This window comes from Ranitomeya variabilis, chromosome 2, assembly GCF_051348905.1.
Source record: "Ranitomeya variabilis isolate aRanVar5 chromosome 2, aRanVar5.hap1, whole genome shotgun sequence".
Lineage (NCBI taxonomy): Eukaryota > Metazoa > Chordata > Amphibia > Anura > Dendrobatidae > Ranitomeya > Ranitomeya variabilis.
The window spans coordinates 94621055-94644425 of NC_135233.1; the positions used below are offsets into that span (position 1 = coordinate 94621055).

The 23371-nt window shown below is 45.4% G+C and overlaps 1 protein-coding gene across 2 annotated transcripts in view; it reads left to right on the forward strand.

The window, feature by feature from the left end:
- Positions 1–23371, forward strand: part of USP34 (ubiquitin specific peptidase 34) — a 260330-nt gene that overhangs the window by 214155 nt on the left and 22804 nt on the right. For both annotated transcript variants that reach the window (XM_077282722.1, XM_077282723.1), the window contains 11 exons: positions 1810–1978; positions 5996–6070; positions 6172–6323; positions 7193–7241; positions 7358–7462; positions 8802–8846; positions 9138–9242; positions 9325–9472; positions 11825–12459; positions 13600–13757; positions 14208–14286. In XM_077282722.1, the coding sequence (XP_077138837.1) occupies positions 1810–1978; positions 5996–6070; positions 6172–6323; positions 7193–7241; positions 7358–7462; positions 8802–8846; positions 9138–9242; positions 9325–9472; positions 11825–12459; positions 13600–13757; positions 14208–14286 (1720 nt within the window). The remainder of the gene's footprint in view (positions 1–1809; positions 1979–5995; positions 6071–6171; positions 6324–7192; positions 7242–7357; positions 7463–8801; positions 8847–9137; positions 9243–9324; positions 9473–11824; positions 12460–13599; positions 13758–14207; positions 14287–23371) is intronic.

Sequence of the window (23371 nt, forward strand, 5' to 3'; positions counted from 1 at the left end):
AGGACAAGGTAGTCCTCCGTACGGTCTCATCCTTCCTTCTGAAGGTTGTGTCCTCCTTCCACCTCAATGAGAAAATTTCTCTGCCTTCCCTTTGTCCGGTCCCGGTTCATAGAGTGGAGAAGGCTCTGCATACGCTTGACCTTGTCAGGGCATTGCGTATATATGTGTCCAGGACTGCGTCCTTCCGGAGGTCTGATTCTCTCTTCCTTCTTCCGGAAGGCGGCCGCAAGCGTCTGCTGGCTTCCAAAGCTACCCTTGCCAGGTGGATCAAATCCACCATACAAGAGGCCTACCGCCTTAAGAATTCTCCTCTTCCAGCCGGTATTATGGCACACTCTACACGGGCGGTGGGGGCCTCCTGGGCCATTCGGCACCAGGCTTCGGCACAACAGGTGTGTAAGGCGGCCACTTGGACTAGCCTACACACGTTTACTAAACACTACAGAGTTCATACCCAGTCCTCAGCGGACACGAGCCTGGGTAGACCGGTTCTGCAGGCGGCGGTGCCTGTCTGCGCAATATTCGTCTATTGCTTCCCACCCAGGGACTGCTTTGGGACGTCCCATGGTCCTGTGTCCCCCAATGAGGCGACAGAGTAAAGGAGAGTTTTGTGTACTCACCGTAAAATCTTTCTCTTAGCCTTTAATTGGGGGACACAGCTCCCACCCTGTTGCCCTTTACGGGTCGTTGTTGCTGTTGAGTTCTCATATTGTTCCTTGAGCTCGTACATAGTGGCCTTCTTATAGGCATATCTATGTTATTCATGTTACGTACCTCCTAATGCTTTTGCACAAAACTGGAGAAGTCTGACACCGTCCAGGGGTGTATAGTGCAGAGGAGGAGCCACGGTTAATCTTTTTCAGATTATGCATAGTGTCACCTCCTAGTGGACAGCAGCATAACACCCATGGTCCTGTGTCCCACAATTAGAGGCTAAGAGAAAGAGATTTTACGGTGAGTACACAAAAATCTCCTTTTTTCCTTGGTTTCTCTGGCCTAGAGTAGGAAGATAAGACTCTGCCTATAGTCCCGCCCCAGAGCATCGGCATATCATTAACTGAAAACTTCTAACACACATTACACAAGAACCACAGGACGGATTTCTTCTCCCCAGGTATTATTTTAACACTAGAAGTCCCAGAAATTTCGAGCTCTCTGGGTTCCAAAGGTAGAAAATCAGCTTAACATTGCCAACCTGACAATGCCTATAGGTTATTTAGCAAAATCCTGCTGACAGGTTTGCTTCAAAAGCAGAACCAAACCTGGGTCAAATGTTTGTATTATGATTATTTGGAACTTATTTAAGTAACTGTTTTTCACTTTTGCTCCCATTTGGTGTGTATGTGGTGTACACATTGCTGTTGTTAAATTTACTGATCACCTCCAGTCTCCCAATGTTTGTTTGCTCTATTCTAGTCCCCTCTTGCACTTGGTGACCTCCAATGAGACTAGTCAGATCCCACCGTGTCTAGTGTATTGACCGGAAGTGACTGTCACAATGCAGTCGTATGACTTGCACTGAGAAAGCGACTTCCCATCCGGCTAGTCTCGTTGTTGGTTTCATGGCGCGGAAGATGAGCGATTGGTAAGTATACAAACACCTGCGTACACTTACATGGGAGAAAAAGTGAAAGTTTCACTGGCGTGCCACTTTGTACCATTCTGTATGATGATGGAATAATGTTTTGCATTCAGCTCTAATGCTCCATTCTGCATATTTATGGAAAGATGGCTGTTAGGGCAAATGCTGTCAGTATTTCTCTTAAGTCATTAGATATTTAACGCTCATCTCCTTGGTGCATTGTGCAGCTCTGATGACATGGATGGGCCTGTAGAGGATATTGGCAGTCGCTCCTGTGTTACGCGATTTGTAAAAACCTTGCTGTCGATAATGGAGCATGGAGTGAAGCCTCATAGCAAGCACTTGACCGAGTACTTTGCATTTCTCTATGAATTTGTCAAAATGGGAGAGGAAGAGGTAATTTCGTATGTTCTGTATAACAGTAGATATTTGCCTGTGTTTATACAATTTGTGGTTGTAAAATATGTATATACGTAGAGAAGCTAGGGGAGGGCTGACATGTGCTGCGGAAGGTGGGGGAGAAAGGGCCAAACCTGCAGCAGCAGAGACAAACTAACGTTTTAATAATAAAGGGGATATTTTATTGCACACTATGGTCAATTTTTTTCTTATTTACAATTGAAAGTATTGAATGAAATCTGTCATATAGATAGATCCCCAATTGTTTGTGCTTGTCGGTCAGTAAATGATACTTTGGTACCGTTATAGCATCTCTTCTAAGCCTAAAACCAGAGAAATGCTTTTATGCCCAGAGCACTTGAAGTAACCGCCCTTTTAATTTTTATTTAATAAATCAATCTTAAACATGAAATTTAGCAACTGTATAATATATTTCATCAGAGAAATCTGCTTCTTTTTCTGCCAGAACTGATCAGTCATTATCACAATTCTCTATTCTGAGGTAAAATCTGTATTCAGTTTAGACACTTTCCCATTACTGAGAGGAGATGGCGGCTGATGAGATTCTATGTAGAGGTAGGAGCTCGGCCTCTAGCTCCTCCGTACAATCTCATCAGCCGCCATCTCCTCTCAGTAATGGGAAAGTGTCTTCACTGAATACAGATTTTACCTCAGAATTGAGAATTTTGTTAATGGAGGATCAATTCTAGCAGAAAAGGAAGCATATTCCTCTGAACATACCTTACATAGAAGCTTATTTTCACATGTACTATTGAATTGGTAAATAAAAATGTAAACGACGATTACTGTTTTACTAACCGCAAGCTCCTGAAGTTCTTTCCATCTTTAGCATTTTGTGCTCGGAGTGGCTCAATGTGACGTCAGGTGCCTGCCGGGAAATCTAGCACCTGCATTGATCACCGCTGTCCTGCTAAGAGCACTGGCTGCAGCGTTCTGTGCATGTTAAAGAGCTCTTGGCGCCTGCAGATGTACATAGTGGCTGGGTGGCACATGGCAGTAAAATGCTGAAGCCAGTGCCCTTAGCAGGAGACCCAAGTTTGCAGAAACATAGAAAGCGCTCATCTACGCAGGCACTACAATTTCATAACCAAGAACTAAGCCAGCTCACTGCGTTCACCAGAGAAATGCTCACCGCCATGAATTCACACGCCAACAAGATGACAAGTTATCCACGCCCCTCCAGCTAGTAATATATTATGTCGCCCCAGATCCTGCTTACAGAGTGGCCCTGGCTGAACGGATAGTGTTATCACCCCCACCGACACTGTAATATATCGCTCCGTAATCTGTGTACAGTGTACTCCTGCCATACCCGTATAACGTTGTCACCTCCCTCCGATCTGTAATATGTTATATCGCTCCGCAGCCTCTGTACACTGTCACTCAGGATATACCGATAGATCCCTTCTCCTATTACTCCAGCCTATGTACAGTGTGAGCCCAGCTGTACCAATACAACGTTATGACCTCCTTCCTGACCTGTTATGATATATCGCTCCACAGCCTGTGTACCATGTGAACCTGGCTATACCGGCATATGCCAATTTTCCGTATGTGAATACAGCCTTAGCCCTCAATTTTTCCTGTAGGCATTTTTCATGGAGCTGCTCACGGGGTGTGAATGTGCCTATTCTCAGGCACGGACCATGATCCCTATGTAGCATTCCATTGTAACTTAAGATTTATATTTTGGTACCGTGTTAGCCAGTAGATAAACAATATTTAGAATTGAGAGTCCTCAGTGGGTTGACACCTTTTAATGGCTAAATTAAAAGATGGTAACAAATTGCAAGCTTTCGAGACTACTCGGGTCTCTTCATCAGGCATAGACTAATACAAATTCTGAAGAATCACATATTTATACACAGCACAGAAATAATGCCATAGATAAGACAGGTGATGTGAAGCAGAACTACCATTATGGGAGAGGGATGAACAGTTGTGGCCATAAATATTGGAACAGTTCATAGATAAGGAGTGTGAATGTTTTATTGTCCTCTGATTGGGGTCTGGTTCTGTGTTGTGATGATCGGGCACCTGAGTAGTCTTGAAAGCTTGCAATTTACCATTTTTTCAGTTAGTCATTAAAAGGTGGTATCCACCAAGGACTCTCAATTCTAAATATTTTTCCATTGTAACTTTTAAGGTAAATCCTTAAGGTACCGTTACACTAAACGACTTACCAACAATCACGACCAGCGATACGACCTGGCCGTGATCGTTGGTAAGTCGTTGTGTGGTCGCTGGGGAGCTGTCACACAGACAGCTCTCTCCAGCGACCAACGATCAGGGGAACGACTTCGGCATCGTTGAAACTGTCTTCAACTATGCCGAAGTCCCCCTGCAGCACCCGGGTAACCAGGGTAAACATCGGGTTACTAAGTGCAGGGCCGCGCTTAGTAACCCGATATTTACCCTGGTTACCATTGTAAAAGTAAAAAAAAACACTACATACTCACATTCTGATGTCTGTCACGTCCCCCGGCGTCCACAGGGTTACGCGCTGCTACTCAGAGCTTCCCAGTGCACTGACTGTCAGTGCCAGCCGTAAAGAAGAGCACAGCGGTGACGTCACCGCTGTGCTCTGCTTTACTGCCGCCTGACAGTCAGTGCAGGAAGCTCTGAGCAGCAGCGCGTAACCCTGTGGACGCCGGGGGGACGTGACAGACATCAGAATGTGAGTATGTAGTGTTTTTTTTTTTAAACTTTTACAATGGTAACCAGGGTAAATATCGGGTTACTAAGCGCGGCCCTGCGCTTAGTAACCCGATATTTACCCTGGTTACAAGTGAACACATTGCTGGGTCGGCGTCACACACGCCGATCCAGGGATGAACAGCAGGTGATCAGCGACGAAATAAAGTTCTGGACTTCTAGCTCCGACCAGCGATGGCACAGCGGGATCCAGATCGCTGCTGCGTGTCAAACACAACGAGATCGCTATCCAGGACGCTGCAACGTCACGGATCGTCGTCGTACTCGCTGCAAAGTCGCTTAGTGTGAAGGTACCTTTAGTCCAGCCACAAGGATAGAGCAATATAATCTTTATGCTGATAAAACATTTTTCAGTCGAGTAACATCGGAAGAATTAGGTACACAACCTAGGCTCAGTTCAAATAGTTTACCCCCTTGTACATCATGGTGTTTAAAAAAAAAAAAAAAAAAAAGTGAGAATTTATACAATGATAGTGTGTAAAAAGCTCAAAACGCCTTGGTTTTGTACCTGATCTTTACGATGTTGCTCTGCTGAAACCTGTTTAATTACCTAAAGAACATTTTCTCTATCCATGTGACTGGACTAAGGATTTACTACTGAAGCTAGATTTTGTGCGGAGCCTGACGGCCGACACATTGACCTATCACTCTTAGGCTACATTCACACTAGCGTCGCAATGTGTCGTTTAGGAGAAAAAAACGCATCCTGCAAAGTTGTCTGCAGGATGCGTTTTTTCCCCATAGACTTACATTAGCGACGCATTGCGACGTATGGCCACAGGTCGCATCCGTCGTGCGACGGATGAGTTGTGTTTTGGCGGACTGTCGGCACAAAAAAACCTTCCATGTAACGTTTTGTGGTTTTTTTTGTGCGTCGAGTCCGCCATTTTCAACCTCGCATGCTAGGCCGAAACTCCACCCCCTCCTCCCCGGAATTCACAATGGGCAGCGGATGCGTTGTAAAACTGCATCCGCTGCTCACGTTGTGCTACTTTAACACACTGTCCGTTGGGCCGACGGTTTGCGACGGCCCGTACCGACGGACTAGTGTGAAAGTAGCCTAAGAGTGAGGCGCTAAGGAGGGAAGTAACCTCGCAGGCTGAGTTTCTTTAAGGGCTCTAGGCGTGACAGCTTTTCTCCGGATTCAGACAATGGATAGCAGATATAAAGATGCCTTCAAGGCCTTTCTTTTCCTGACCTTACAAGTGCATATCAATGGCTTTGAAGGGTTGAACTTGCTGACAGATTCTCTTTAATTAATAATGTATTTTCTTTCAGAGCCAGTTTTTATTATCTCTACAAGCCATATCAACCATGGTGCATTTTTACATGGGAACCAAAGGGCCTGAAAATGTAAGTGTGAAGTACACAGCCACATTACTCTAATGTTGGTAGAAAGCATTATTTGATGTGTGTTTTGAATCCTTTTTTACGACTGTATCTTTTGTGTTCAGCCACAGGTTGAAGTATTGTCTGAAGAGGAGGAAGGCGAAGAGGAGGAGGAAGAAGATATTCTCTCACTAGCAGAGGAGAAGTACAGGCCAGCAGCTCTGGAAAAGATGATTGCTCTAATAGCTTTCCTAGTGGAGCAGTCACGTTCAGAAAGGTTGGTTGAAACTTATCTACCTGCTCCTTTTCACTTCATTTGGTCCTCATCAAGTAGTCAATACTCTGGATATTGCTTAGCGCAGTGTTAGACTTGATTTTACTTCATATTAAGTGTATCGACAGTCTGAGAGTACTGCACCAGGTTACATATTGGAGAACATTTCACCCAAACGTCAAAAAGTAGCCATATCTGTAAGCCTTCGTCTTCGGCTTATTGGCCGTTCTTTTCAAACTTTTCTTAGGCCTCTTTCACACTTCCGTCCTTTTCCTCCTGTTGAAATCCGTCGAGTTTTGAAAAAACAGGATCCTGCAAATTTTTCTGCAGGATCCTGTTATTTCCCATAGACTTGTATTAGTGACGGATTGTGACGGATGGCCATCCGTTTCATCCGTCGTGCACTGGATCCGTCGGAAAATAGGGGACCGTCTGGAAAAAACGTGCAACGACGCATCCTGCGGCATACGTCGTTGGCTATAATGTCAGCCTGTGAACGCAGGATGCGTCCTTGCAGGAATCCAGCGACTTATTGCGTTTTTCTATTCTGAGCATGCCTGGAAGGATTTTCTAGTCTGGGGAAAATCTCTCTCCTCTCTCCTCTCCCTCTCCCTTTTGCTGCATACATGGAGTATGCACTTGTGTGGCTGTATTTTAGATGGTAAGTTAACCTGCTAACTATACTGAACGGGGAAAACAGTAGTTATGCTGAACACTAAACACTGTAAATACTGATTGCCACTTCATGCATCTTCTATGAATTCTTTCACCCTTTTGACTCCAACCAAAAAAACTAAAGTATAATTTGAATTCTATTTGTTAATAAAATTAAATCTGCCTAAACTAGAATATATTTTTCTCCTCCTTGACAGGCACCTTACTCTCTCCCAGAATGACATGGCAGCTTTAACCGGTGGAAAGGTAACCGTTTTGTACCCATGTTCAGATGCTATTTACTTGTATATCTTCCGTGCAAACTCCTTCCTTGTAATTATCTGAAGACTCTTATAATGTTCGTTTTTGTTTTGTTTTTTTAGGGTTTTCCCTTTCTGTTCCAGCATATACGTGATGGAATCAATATTCGGCAAACTTGTAACCTCATTTTCAGTCTTTGCCGATACAACAATCGTCTTGCAGAGCATGTGAGTACAATAGTGTCTCCGCTACATAATACATAGTGACCTAGTTAAAAATAAAATCTGAACCTAAAGTTCTACTACTGAATAGCGCTACAACGGACTACTACAGTATGTGTTAAAGGAATTTTCTGAAACTTAAAGGGAATCTGTCACCCCCAAAATCAACGGTGAGCTAAGCCCACCGGCACCAGGGGCTTATCTACAGTATTCTGGAATGCTGTAGAGAAGCCCCCGATGTATCCTGAAAGATGAGAAAAAAAGGTTAGATTATACTCACCTGGGCGGGCCGTCCGATCGGATGGGCGTCGCGGTCCGAGGCCTCCCATCTTCTTACGATGACGTCCTCTTCTGGTCTTCACACTGCGGCTCCGGCGCAGGCGTACTTTGTCTGCCGTGTTGAGGACAGAGCAAAGTACTGCAGTGCGCAGGCGCCGGGAAAGGTCAGAGGGGCCCGGCGCCTGCGCACTGCATGCAGTACTTTGCTCTGCCCTCAACAGGGCAGACAAAGTACGCCTGCGCCGGAGCCGCAACGTGAAGACCAAAAGAGGACGTCATCTGATGAAGATAGGAGGCGCCGGACCGTACCAGCAGCGGGACCGCCCCGGGTGAGTGTAATCTAACCTCTCTTTCTCATCTTTTAGGATACTTCGGGGACTTATCTACAGCATTACAGAATGCTGTAGATAAGCCCCTGATGCTGATGGGCTTACCATACCCTCGATTTTGGGGGTGACAGGTTCCCTTTAACCTCATTTGCCAATCCTTTGGATAGGTTAGTAATTTTTGATTGATCACATGTTCCACCAATTTGCACATTCATGGCTCATTCACTGTTTACTTAGGCACAGCTCTTAAGGTGGATTTTCACAACCTGATTTTATAGCCTTAAAATTTACCAATTGATCATTTAATAGCCGGTTTACACAGGAAGACAGAGCTTAACAATGCCTACTGATCGATCTGTAATAGATCCCTCCACACACATACAGTGCCATTATTCTTGCCTTTTACTCATTGGTTAATTTAGTACAGGCACAGTGAATCATATTAGTGGTAACACAATTTTGTGAACAGTTTTGTCACTTTTTCAGAGCATAAGTGCTTATGTATCAATGCACCATAAAATAAAATCTATAGCAGTCATGAGATGGTGTAGTTCTGCCACTTTTGGCTAATGGTCCACCTCGCTTCCCCCACTTGTCACTTTGAAAAAGTTGGTTGGGAAAAATAAAATCAGTCAGTTATGCAAAAAGTTGTAAGGTTGTTTTTTGTTGTGATAGCTTGTAAAATGCAAAGAGGATTTGTTCTGTTCTCATGCTTGTTTTTTTATTTTTTAATAAAGATTGCATCAATGCTCTTCACATCCATAGCAAAGCTGACCCCAGAGGTAAGAGACATATAACTACCAGAGTCACACTAAACAAGCATTTTACTTGTAAAATGTTTACAGTATTCTAAGTTAAAAAAAGCATAAAACCAAAAATGTATATTTTGCATCTTCATGGACAGTGTCAATTTATTTTCTTCTACTGGAAGACTCAGTGTACCCCCTTCTGAAAGGAGCACTTGTTTTTTTATTTTTTTATTTTTTTTGTAATTTTACTGATGCTGTACGCATAACTTGTTTTTTGATACATTCTGACATCTTAATTTAATGTTGATCTACTCTATATTTTAGGCTGCTAATCCATTCTTCAAACTGCTGACCATGATAATGGAGTTTGCCGGTGGGCCACCAGGGATGCCTCCTTTTGCCTCCTTTATTTTGCAAAGAATATGGGAGGTAAGTAAATATAATAATAATAAAAATCATTAGGCATTATAGAAACTTCTACTTTAGTCTTGCTTTTTTTTTTTTCTTAAAGGTAATAGAGTACAACCCATCTCAGTGCTTGGATTGGCTGGCAGTGCAGACTCCACGAAACAAGCTGGCACATAGCTGGGTGTTACAGAACATGGAGAACTGGGTGGAACGTTTCCTGCTGGCCCACAACTATCCAAGAGTGAGAACATGTAAGCACCTTGAAGTTAAAGAAGTCCATAACAGTGGAGGGGCTAACTAGTGACATCGCGTAAATATTACTTCAGAAATACCTTCACTTAAAACATTAGTAAAATGTTTTGTATGGCTTACTGCACAAGAATATACTGAACAGATAAAGCAGAGCTTTAATTGCAACTAGTCTTCTAAACTATCCTGCCTGACCTGCATTTTTTTGCATTATTTTCAAGCTACGTTTTGATGGTGTAAAGCACAATAGATATAGATGGGGAATTCATACATTGGATTGGATCTTAAAAAGCAACTTGCACATATTTATGTATATTCTGTGACATTAGGAGTTAACTCCTCTCCTGGAATGTAGCTACTGTGGAAACCCTCTGTACACTCTAAAAGATTAAAGCCATCATTGCTACAGATGGAAAAAACAAATCAACGCAAACTTGATTTTCTTGCTATCTAAGGCAATTTAAAAACTTGGGAATACCTTTATAATGATTAAACCTAATCTCTAATAGGCATCAACAATGTATTCACCAGTTGCTATTTTATATATGATGGAAATACACTTCAGTAATCTGCCTATTGGGACTAAGTAGTACTTGGTATTGCAGCCTTAGTTCCATCTGATACCGTAAACTAAAGGTGACTTAAGGTACCTTCACACGAAACGACTTTGTAACGATATCGCTAGCGATCCGTGACGTTGCAGCGTCCTCGCTAGCGATATCGTTTAGTTTGACACGCAGCAGCGATCAGGATCCTGCTGTGATGTCGCTGAATAAAGTCCAGAACTTTATTTGGTCGTCCGATCGCCGTGTATCGTTGTGTTTGAAAGCAAAAGCAACGATACCAGCGATGTTTTACACTGGTAACCAGGGTAAACATCGGGTTACTAAGCGCAGGGCCGCGCTTAGTAACCCGATGTTTACCCTGGTTACCAGCGTAAAAGTAAAAAAAACAAGCAGTACATGCTCACCTGCGCGTCCCCCAGCGTCTGCTTCCTGACACTTACTGAGCGCCGGCCCTAAAGTGAAAGTGAAAGCACAGCGGTGACGTCACCGCTCTGCTGTTAGGGCCGGAGCTCAGTCAGTGTCAGGAAGCAGACTCTGGGGGACGCGCAGGTGAGCATGTACTGTTTGTTTTTTTTACTTTTACGCTGGTAACCAGGGTAAACATCGGGTTACTAAGCGCGGCCCTGCGCTTAGCAACCCGATGTTTACCCTGGTTACCCAGGGACCTCGGCATCGTTGGTCGCTGGAGAGCGGTCTGTGTGACAGCTCCCCAGCGATCAAACAGCGACGCTGCAGCGATCGGCATCGTTGTCGCTATCGCTGCAGCGTCGCTTCGTGTGAAGGTACCTTTAGAGTGAATGTTCATTACTGCACACACGTTTAGGGCTATAGCTACTTGGCACCATGATTTAAAAACTAGAGACTAGCCTCATCGTGTTCTGCCTAGTCAGGGGCTGAGGTCACTGGACATGGAGCAATGTTTATCTGTTGCCTCACTGAGGTGATCTCTATAAACGCCCTCTGTTAAAATAAACTTGCTCGCCGATCAATGTGCTCCCTTTCACTGCTCAGTAGGTATATTTAATAGTGATGAGCGAATATACTCGTTGCTCTGGTTTTCCTAAGCACGCTTGGGTGATCGCCGAGTATTTGTTAGTGTTCGGAGATTTAGTTTTCATCGCCTCAGCTGAATGATTTACAGCTATTAGCCAGCTTGATTGCATGTGGGGATTCCCTAGCAACCAGGCAGCCCCCACATGTACTCAGCCTGGCTAGTAGCTTTAAATCATTCAGCTGCGGCGATGAAAACGTAATCTCCGAACACTAAAAAATACTCGGAGATCACCCGAGCGTGCTCGGGAAAAACCTAGCAACGAGTATACTCGCTCATCACTATTAATGTCTGAAAGTCATTGAATTCCATAGGCATACGGGCATATTGGGTCCTATGAATGATCCAACCAATCTGTGATGGGAAGTTTTAACCACGTGGACCCCCACACCTATTAACTTCTGTGCAATAATTGGAAAATATTACTATGTCAGGAGACCCCGCTATGCGAATACTTACAAATACATGGCACCCACTGATATCTATCCAAGAGAAATACCAGTGCGTGTGTCATGACTCTGAGCATGAGTGTGTACACCTGAGTTAGATGTCAGTATATAGGCTACTCCTTAATCTGCGTACAAATGGTACTAGCCATTGGTAATATATTGAGTTGTACATTACTGAAACCGGGGAGCCATGTGTGATAAGTGGGTTTATTTTGTTTTGTTTTTTTTCATTTTGCTCCTTTTTGTTTTTTCTCATTTCAATAATTTTGTTGCTTTTGTCTTTTTTAGCTGCAGCTTACCTGCTAGTATCCCTGATCCCAAGTAACTCTTTTCGACAGATGTTCAGATCGACACGTTCTCTTCACATTCCTACACGAGACCTGCCCCTTAGCCCAGACACAACAGTTGTACTTCATCAGGTGTACAATGTCCTCCTCGGCCTCCTTTCTAGAGCAAAGCTTTATGTTGATGCTGCTGTCCATGGTACCACCAAACTGGTGCCGTATTTTAGTTTTATGACTTATTGTTTGATTTCTAAAACTGAAAAGCTCATGTTCTCTACATATTTTATGGATTTGTGGAACCTCTTCCAACCCAAACTGTCTGAACCAGCCATAGCCACGAACCATAATAAGCAAGCATTGCTTTCATTCTGGTACAACGTATGTGTTGACTGTCCTGAGAACGTCCGCCTTATTGTTCAGAACCCTGTGGTCACCAAGAACATTGCCTTTAACTACATTTTGGCTGACCATGACGACCAGGATGTGGTGCTCTTCAATCGTGGCATGCTGCCTGCCTATTACGGTATTCTTCGTATGTGCTGTGAGCAGTCGCCTGCCTTCACTCGTCAACTTGCCTCACACCAGAACATTCAATGGGCCTTCAAAAACCTCACACCACATGCCAGCCAGTACCCCACGGTAAGCAATGTCAAGAAACTCACTAAATAGGTCGTCTGGCATCGATCATTTCCACATCTGGAACAGCAATGCCAATGATTTCACATTTATATGTCTGCTTTAACGTGTGCACAAGAAGCTGGTATTATGCATGTATTCTAGCCTATTAAATGGGGGAGATGCGCAATATCTTCCATACATGCACAGGATTGGGTATGTATGTGTAGACTCGGCGTCATTGGCAATGCTCACCTTCCAATGCAGAACTGAGTGGTGCCAGACCACACCTTTAATTTACTTTATTAACTTGAATAACGTCATATTAAAATGTGTTAGTATATGTGTGTGTGTATGTATATAGGTAAGCCTTGTCTGGAAGCCACTGCAGGGGAGATATTGCATTACATGGTGGCCATTCAGATGACCATACATTTAATACATAAAGGGCTCTCGTTCGCCAGAGAGGTTCTTCATTCTAGATCAGAGGGTGATCTGAGTGGTGGAAAAGGATGGGGTCACCTAATATGAGCTCTATATGGGCTGGATTTATCCTTTGGACATAACCCCTTTCCTGCTTTTATTATTCATAATCCGTTAAGTACCTCATAAATAAGACTGACATGATAATTCGGCACAGCTATGGGAAATATAAGCCGTTTCAAAGTGGTTTTGGGTATAATTTAGTGAGTTTTTTGGCAAACAGAGCCTTTGATCATGTCATAATGATCCTACTGTGATTTGATCCTTGGTGCTAAGCTAAGCCTCATAAGCCATATTGGTGGTTTTTGTATTGCATGCAATTTTCTTAGCATCTTTTAAGGTAGTTTACTAGGATGTTAATACTGATTTCAGATCTGTGGGGTCTGTTATCCAGCACATCTGTCGGCCAGCTTGTCTGAGCGTGGTAAACAGGGGCAAGCCTCATTGCTCCCTTAGTGTCTACTGTTCACTGAGCAGTATGGGAGCTGGGGGTCTGGCCTCCACCGATTTCATATGGATAGCCTATCTGAAAAGAAAATCAATATCTTAGTCCAGGAAAACCCCTTTAAATGGATTGCTGCTTACATTGCAGAGCCAATAATTGCTGATTTCTGAAATGCATTCTCCAAGGACTTTTTCAATCATATTTTTAGCTTTTTTTTTTTTTTCTTTACTTTCTAGGCTGTAGAAGAATTGTTTAACCTCATGCAACTGTTTGTAGCTCAGAGACCAGACATGAGAGAAGAGGAGCTTGAGGACATCAAACAGTTTAAGAAAACTACAATAAGCTGCTATTTACGTTGCTTAGACGGTCGCTCCTGTTGGACTACATTAATAAGGTAAAGGGAGTGTGGAAAGAGCTGAACTTGCAGTTTCTCCATTCATGTTAATAAGCTGTGTTTTTAATGTTCTAATAGCCCTTAAAAGATTGTCAATTTATAAATGCATGCTTATCTTATATCTCATATATCAGCACTTACATATTTAATGTATACCTGCTAGTGGTTGACTGAGCAAAATAAAAACTTTGCTTAAGGTATAGGACATGTAAAAAAAAAAAAAAAAAAAAAAAAACATTCATACTTGTCGGCACCCATGTGGACCTAGCGCAGACCGCTCCATGGCAAAGAGAGGAAGTGATGGTGTCACTGCTCCACCAACAGCCAGGACGCTGCTACCTGTGATTGGGCAAAGTTTTATTTCTTCTGGACCACCACTTTAAATGCATAGTTGTGTATATTGTTTACTATATGTGATTTAGTAACGCAGTATACGTGTGTCTATTGCAGTGCCTTCAGAATATTGTTAGAGTCTGATGAAGACAGGCTCCTTGTTGTATTTAATAGAGGCTTAATCCTGATGACAGAGGTAAGCTACACTCACGCTCGGGCTTCTGAATGGTACACATAGAAAACAGATCTATTGAATATAGCAGGGGTGGGAAAACTTTTTTTCTGCTAAGGGCCAATTCGATTATTATAACCTCATTTGGAGGCCATACAAAAGTATTAACTTGAAAATGACCCTGCTAGATTTGGTCAAACAATTAACTCGCCCATAATGTGATGGCTTGAACTGCTTTTCTTTCGTAAGGTGTTTGATAATAATATTGCTACTCACAACTGCTTTTCCAGTTTTGCATCAGTCTGGAGCACAAGTTGAATCTTTGCGATATGTTTTGTAGTGCACTGTTCACAGCGGTAAGTTGTACTGAACACAGATGTAGGTTACACTACAGGTCTCCTCACAGTGGGAAATTATAATTGCTTACATTACATTTATAGAACTCAAGCAGTTGGAGGTCTGCAGTATACACATCACATAAGATACAGTGAGACTGCACTATATACATCACTTAGGAGACACCGAGACTGCTGTACACATTACATTGGAGACACTGGGATTTATCCATACTCATCACATAGGAGACACTAAGGTTGGTGTGTACAGACACCACATAAGAGACACTTGGGCTGGTGTATGTACTTCACATAGGAGACTCCGCGACTGCTACATATACATCACATGTGAGACACCCAGACTGCTGTTTATGCACACATCACATAAGACATAAAGACAGTGGGGCTGATGCATCACAAAAAACACAGACTGCTTGCTTCATCCTCAAAATAGAGAGCACAGGTCACACTAACTCAACCTTCAAAGAACGTCTGGACTCTAAAATTGACAAACGTCAGGACCTGCATGTGCCATAGTGTTCAGTAGTAGTGATGAGCGATTATACTCGTTACTCGAGATTTCTCGAGCACGCTCAGGGGTCCTCCGAGTATTTTTTATTTTTTAGAATGATTTACATCTGTTAGCCAGCATAAATACATGTGGGGGTTGCCTGGTTGCTAGGGAATCCCCACATGTACTTATGCTGGCTAACAGATGTAAATCATTCAGCTGCGGCAAGAAAAACTAAAACTCCGAGCCCTAAAAATTACTAGGAGGACCCCCGAGCATGCTTGAGAAATCTCGAGTACCGAGTATATTCGCTCACCACTATTCAGTAGTGAAAGCTGTTTGCATGAGCTCACAGTGTATGGGAAGATTTAAATAGCTGGTGTCAAGGTAAAACTGAGCTGGCCGCTGAAGCACAGCAGTCCCTGTGAATCTACCCGGGGCCGTAGAAAATTACATTGTGGGCCGTAAAATGTCCGAGGGCCGGAGGTTCCCCACCTCTTGCATATAACAAGGCTTGACGTTCCCAAGTCTAAATATTTTGGATCCACACTATCATTTTTGGTAGATAAATGAAAAAATTATCACATGTAAAATAGTTTGCATCAGACTCTGGACTGATGCAGCGTTAATACTCTTTACCCTCCAGTTTCTTCTTGGAGCCCCTTGTAAGGGGGAGTGTAAAAGCAGACACTGTACAGTTGTAAAATAATAAGTTTGGTTTTGCAATATCAATTGCTTGTTCTTAAGTTAGGTCGACGGTGTCTGTCAGATCTGTGGGGTCTAATTCTAAGCATCCCCACTGATGTGCTGTGTTTTTATTCACTGATATTGGATAACACTGCAGTACTGACACTATTTAACAGATGACTTGCAAGTATACGGAGTACGGTAAACACTTAAGAGGTTTCAAATGAGCACCATGGCCCCTCTAATCAGCCGATCAACAAGGTCCAACTCTGTTAAGCTATGTGCACACGTAGGAAATGTGGTGCAGAATTTTCTGCACTAAATCTGCATCTGCAGATTTGATGCAGTTTCTGTGCAGTTTCTATGCAGTTTCTATGCAGTTTCTGCGCAGTTTCTGTGCAGTTTCTGTGCAGTTTCTGTGCAGTTTCTATGCAGTTTCTATGCAGATTCTATGCAGTTTCTGCGCAGTTTTTCTATGCAGTTTCTGTGCAGTTTCTATGCAGTTTCTATGCAGTTTCTGTGCAGTTTCTGTGCAGTACAATGTAAATCAATGGGGGAAAAAAAAAGCTGTGCACATGGTGCAGAAAAATCTGCAGCAGAAACGGTGAAGAACTGCACAAAAGAAGCGACGTGCACTTCTTTGAGATCTGCAGCGTTTCTGCGCAGATTTTTCTGCACCATGTGCACAGCTTTTTTTTTTTCCCATTGATTTACATTGTACTATAAATCACAGTGCAGTTCTGCAGCGTTTCTGCAGCAGAATAATCTGCTGCAGTTCTGCACCAATTCTGCACTAAATCTGCATCGTGTGCACATACCCTTAAGGCCATGTTCACACGCTGCGGGTTCCTCTGCGGGTTAATCCCGCAGCGGAATTGAAAATCTGCAGGGCAAAACCGCTGTGGTTATCCCTGCAGATTTATCGCGGTTTGTTCCGCGGTTTCCGCTGCGGGATTACTGCTGTACTATTGATGCTGCATATGCAGCAATATGCAGCATCAATAGTAATGTAAAAAATAATAAAAATTGGCCTTATACTCACCCTCTGACGTCGCGATCTCCCCGGCGCTGCAAGCGGCTGTGCCGACAAGGACCTTCGTGACGTCACGGTCATGTGACCGCGGCGTCATCACGGTCATGTGACCGCGACGTCACCACAGGTCCTGTTCGGCACAGCAACTGAGACCGGACGCCGCGGGCAGCGCTGAGAGGTGAGTATAGCTTCATTTTTTATTTTAATTCTTTTTTTTACACTATTTTATGGTTCCCAGGGCCTGGAGGAGAGTCTCCTCTCCTCCACCCCGGGTACCACCCGCACATTATCCGCTTACTTCCCGCAACGTGGGCACAGCCCCATGCGGGAAGTAAGCGGTTCAATGCATTCCTATGGGTGCAGAATCGCAGCGATTCTGCACAAAGAAGTGACATGCTGCGGGTTGTAAACCGCTGCGTTTCTGCGCGGTTTTTCCCGCAGCATGTGCACTGCGGTTTGCGGTTTCCATAGGGTTTACATGTTAATGTAAACGCTATGGAAACTGCTGCGGACCCGCAGCATCAAAATCGCGGCGGTTCCGCGGTAAAAACCGCAGCGTGTGAACATGGCCTAATATTTTGATCCCAGAAAATCCCTTTCTCCTACGCCTCATTGGGGGACACAGGACCATGGGTGTTATGCTGCTGCCACTAGGAGGACACTAAGTAATACAGAAAGAATAGCTCCTCCCCTGCAGTATACACCCTCCTGCTGGCTCCAAGTGAACCAGTTCTTGCTTAGTGTCTGTAGGAGGCACTTGGGTCTGCTTTCAGACCCCACCGTTTTTATTTTAATTTTTACTTTTTATTCTATTTTTTCCTTTACGGAGCGAATGGGGGCGACTGACCCTTTCTAGGTTCCGATCTCCCCCGAATCATCAACAGGTAAGTACGTGGAGCGTTCCCTCCCGTATCCTTTCCTGCAACATTGGATGCCAGCCCTGAGCTCACCTTGCGGGCGACGGTTCCTTCGCGTTCCGATCTCCCCCCTCCATCTACCTCTCCTGGAGCCAGGTGCATAGCCGGACATATTATGTATGGCATCCGTGCAGCCCCCCTCTGCATCACTACTGATATAGCGGATGACGTATGGCGGCAGAAGCTCTGCACACACTCCCTGACTATGGCGACAGTGGATTGAGCACCGGCCCACCGCATCTACCGTGAGTACCCTGCGGGGGCCGAGGCGCTTGGGGGGTCCTGGTCCCTTTGGTATGGGAGGCCCGCACCTTAAAGCCCGGGTCCGTGGGTGATCTGCAGTGCGGCAATTCCTTCAGAGTGTGGGGCTTAAGAATGACGCTAATAGCAGTCGCGGCGCCGCAGGCTTAACATTTTGCCCCCCGCTTTTCCCCTTCATACAGGCTGGAGTTTTGGCCACACCCACTGGCAGTTGCCGCCGCCCACTTTTTTTGGCGCTTCTCGTTCCCTGAGACACTCACTTCCTGATCTCGGCGGCCATCTTGGTACACCCACAGGGCTGATGCTGCAGCGCTGCTCTTGCCTTTTCAATCACAGCCTTCAGGACTAGTGATTCCTGTGCATAACTCCCGTGGCATCACACTGCGGACCTCCTCTGGGGACTCAAGACACAGGACCATGGGTAAGCTCCAGAAACATAGCTTAACCCTTCCCCTGTTAGTAAGCGCTCTCCTCAAGGCTATGCTATGTCTCAATCAAAGCCTCAAAAAGCCTGGGAAAACCCACACTGTTTTTTTTGCGGCATGTACCGCTTGTAAGGTGTCACTATCCCGCGGTCACAATACTGCATTAAGCACAGCTTGTGAAGCGGTGACTGCTCAGGAACCACCTGTTACTGATACCGAACCCAGTGAGCCTAGTCCCCCTGAGTGGGCTACCTCCCTTACCCGGTCTATGGCATCCCTGGCAAAAGCGTTGGAATCGTTCCGAGACCCCTCCTCTAACCAGGGCACTATTTCGGACGACGCTTCTGATGATCAGTACCCCTTGTACTTCAGGGGTCGTACCTTGCCAAGGAGCTCTCGCTCTTCCAGGAACAGGACTCATGCCATATCCTGAGACCATCACCTGGATTCGGGTTCTGAGAGCTCCATTTCTCGCTCCCCTTCCATTGGGGCTAGTAGAGAACCTGTTTCAGAGGACTATTCGATGTCCCTAGATCAGGAATTTCATCACGATCAGGAGACTCGCGACTCTCACATTGAGTCAGTGAATAAGGCTTTGAAGCTTGAGGAGGAACCTTTATCTAAAACGGATCATGCCGTGTCCTTTAAGAGGACCAAGCGAGCTCACAGAGTGTTCGCCACTCTAGCGAATTTAAGTAAACCGTTGATTCTTGCAAGATCCATCCAGTTAAACGTTTCACAGGGCAAACCCATGGAGTCAAAATATTCCTTTGCCCAGGATCCAAGAAAAGATTGGTCGCAGTCTCTCCCGATCGCGCCAGGCTACTAAATCTGTTTTATCCTCCTCGGAGGGTGCCTCTATTAAAAGACCCAAACGATCGTCAGATCGACAATATGGCGCGTTCAGCCTTTGATGCCTCAGTAGCCGCACTCTTCCAATCTTTTGCCGCTACGTGGGTGGCTAAGGCTATGACCCACTGGGCTGAGGTCTTGTCTTCAGCGGTGCTGGATACCAATCTTTCCCCCGGGATAGCTGGCCTCGCTACTCAGATAGCCAGAGTTGGAGATGTCGTAGTAACCGCGTCCCTGGATGCCGCTAACTGCGCTTCTCAAACAGCAGCAAACGCCATCACCATCCAGAGGTCCTTATGGCTCAGGGACTGGCGTGCGGATTCTGCTTCCAAAAAGTCATTGACTTCTCTACCTTATGATTTCCGACGCCACTGGAGGAGAGAGTAAATTTCCTCCACAACCACAGGCTCGGTCCCGATTTTTTTAGTTACAACTCCAACTGGTCCTCTACTTCCACATGTCCCGGTTCCGGCCGGGCACAACGTGCAGACAGAGGTTTTCAGGCATCTGATACCCCTTTCCCTTGATGGAAGGGCACGCCTAGGCAGTCGGGATCCAGAGGCTCCAGAACGGGCAGATCTTCCACACAATGACTACCTGTGGTATCCGAGGGACACCCTCAAAGTAGGTGGCCGCCTGCTTTCCTTCAGTGCTGCGTGGCTCTCGGTCGTTTACGACGAGTGGATCTTAGTGTTCTCTGGCTACAAGATAGACTTCTTATCTCGTCCTCCCAGGGCAAAAGCTTCAGAGTTCTTCCAAACTATATGCTCTCTGAGTAAGGACGGACTTATTCCGGTCTCTCAAAGCGAACGGTTTCAAGGTTTTTATTCAAACCTCTTCATGGTTCCAAAGAAGGACGCTACAGTACTGCCCATACTGGACCTAAAACTGCTGAATACGTTCGTCAGGATGCGACGGTTCCAGATGGAATCGCTTCGTTCTGTCATCGCCTCCATGGGAAAAGGCGAGTTCCTGGCGTCTATAGACATCCAGGACGCGTACTTCTACATTTCTATTTTACCTTCCCACTAAAGGTTTCTTCGCTTCGCAGTTCAGGAACAACAGCTCTGCCCTTCGGCCTCGCCATCGTCCCCAGGGTACTCACAAATGTCATGGCGGCTGCAGTGGCCATACTCCACTCCCGAGGAGTGGTGGTGCTACCTTATCTTGACGATATCCTCATCAAAGGCCCCTCTTTCCGCACCTGCAAGGAGGCCGTGAACATCACAATAGATACTTTCTCGTCTGGGTTGGAAGATAAACTTAAAAAAATATATATATATATATCTTCCCCAGTACCGGCTCAGCGAATTTCCTCTCTAAGATTGATACTGGACTTCTTCCCCTGGAAAAGATCTCCGCTTTACAGCAGGAAGCTCGGAAGCTTTCCCAGTCACATACTCACTCTGTGTTTTCAGTATGGAACTCCTCGGCAGGATGGTAGCAGCCTTGGAGGAGGTTCCATTTGCCCAAATACATCTCCGTCCCTTACAGCATGCCCTCCTGGCCGTTTGGGACAGGAACCTGCTCTTCCTCGCCCGTAGGTTCTTCTTTCCCCAGCGAGTCAGACAGTTACTCAGGAGTCCTCCCTGAATCAAGGGAAGTCTTTTCTTCCAGTACATTGGCTAGTTGTGACAACAGATGCCAGTCTTCTAGGCTGGGGAGCGGTGTTCTTACATCACATTGCTCAGGGCTGCCGGTCACTTCAGGAATCACGCCTTCTGACCAACATCTTAGAAATTCGGGCAATCAGGTTAGCTCTTCTCCAATTCTATCCCTTCCTGGTGGAGGCTGATGCACTTGTACTTCCGTGGCGTCATTTTCGGCTTCCGTACATATTTCCCCCGCTCCCTTACTGCCGAGAGTCATCAGGAAAATCAGAACGGAGGGAGTACCGGTAATCCTGATTGCGCCAGATTGGCGCGCCGGGCGTGGTACGCGGAACTAGTTCAACTAGTCGCCGATGTTCTCTGGCAATTACAGAATCACGCAGACCTCTTTTCATAGGGCCCCATTTACCACCAGAACTCCGAGGCCCTGTGTTTGACGGCATGGCCGTTGAGTCCTGGGTTCCAACCCAAGCAGGTTTCTCTTCGGAAGTCATCTCTACCATGATCAGCGCCAGAAAGCCTACGTCTATCCGCATTTATCATCGCACTTAGAAAATCTTCTTTTCCTGGTGCAACAACTGGGGACGTTCTCCTCATGCATTTTTCCATTTCTTCCACCCTCAAATTTTTACAAACGGGTTTGGACTTAGGTCTCGCCCTTAGTTCTCTCAAGGGGCAGTTTTCAGCCCTATCCGTTCTGTTCCAACGCAGGATTGCTAACGGATTATAAGTGAAGACGTTCATTCAGGGAGTCTCCCATAGGAGTGCCGCCCTATAAGATGCCGTCGGACCCATGGGACCTTAATCTGGTCCTCTGAGTCTTGCAAGAAGCTCTTTTCGAACCTCTACAGGAGGTTTCCCTGTCTTTTCCTTCAAGGTTCCTGGTTGCGCTCACATCCATTAGACGGGTCTCAGAGCTGGCGGCTCTGTCTTGTCAAGTTTCCGTTCCTGAATTTTCATCTGGATAAGGTGGTTTTGAGAACATCCCTGTCCTTTTTGCCAAAGGTTGTCTCATCCTTTCATCTCAATCAGGAGATTGTCTTACCGTCTCTCTGTCCGGCACCAGTACATCGCATCGAGAAGGCCCTCCACACACTGGATTTAGTGAGAGCTCTCAAGAGATAAGTCTCGCGGATGGCGTCCTTCCACAGGTCGGATGCCCTGTTTGTGCTCCAGGAAGGGGTTTCTCGCTCCCAAGACGACAATAGCAAAACGGATTCTTTCAGCTATTCAGGAGTCCTACCGAGTCAGAGGTCATTCTGTCCCAGCAGGGAATAAGCTCATTCTACTCGGTCAGTGGGTGCGTCTTGGGCCATCCGGCACCAAGCTTCGGGAGCACAATTGCAGAGCTGCGACCTGGTCCAGTCTGCATACGTTTACAAAACATTGCCATATTCATTCTCAGGCCTTGGCAGATGTGACCGTCGGCAGACGAATTTTGCAGGCGGCTGTGCCGCACCTGTAACCTGTGGGTACAAGGAGCAATTACAGTTGATTGTTCCCCACCCAGGGACTGCTTTAGGATGTCCCATGGTCCTGTGTACCCCAATGAGGCGTAGGAGAAATAGGGATTTTTGTGTACTCACCGTAAAATCCTTTTCTCCGAGCCAATCATTGGGGGACACAGCACCCACCCTCTTAGCCTAACGGCTTTGGTTTTCTGTGTTGCCTTGGTTTTGACATAGTTCATCCTGGCTAAATGTTAAGCTCCTACTGCTTTGTTACCGAACTGGTTCACTTGGAGCCAGCAAGAGGGTGTATACTGCAGGGAGGAGCTATTCTTTCTGTATTACTTAGTGTCCTCCTAGTCGCAGCAGCGTAACACCCATGGTCCTGTGTCCCCCAATGATTGGCTCGGAGAAAAGGATTTTACGGTGAGTACACAAAAATCCCTATTTTTTTTTTTTTTCAGTAAATATATTTATTGAAATTTTAAACAGGAAAAACAGTAAAAAGAATCATTACAATGTCCAGAGCTATACATTACGTCTCTGAGAACACAGCACAAGTGTAGTTGAACAAGAACTCTGGCACATAAAAAGGGTACATGGTTCTCATCTTGAGAATCACCTCGGGACATAGACCTTATATACAAAATACAGAACCTGTAAGAAAAGCAATTGTAGAAATAGGAGAAAGGAAAGAAAGAGAAAAAGAGAAAAAAAAAAGGGGAATGGGGGAAAAGGGGATTAAGGAGGGAGGGGGGGTTAAGGGAGACCCAGCAATGTACACGCCCACGTATTGAGAATTATGAGTATGTATGCAGCCAAGTCAGGAACCCTGTGCTCTCCTTGAAGGATTGCCAGAGGAACCAGGTGCGCCCCTGGTCATATGCAGCATCACCATCACCAGCAACTCCAGACGATGTAATCTATCCATTTCAGCTATCCATTCCTCCGTGGAGGGGACCTCAGTAGACCTCCAATGCCGGGGAATAACTGCCCTGGCAGCTATTAGGCAAAATCTCAGGATCCCCTT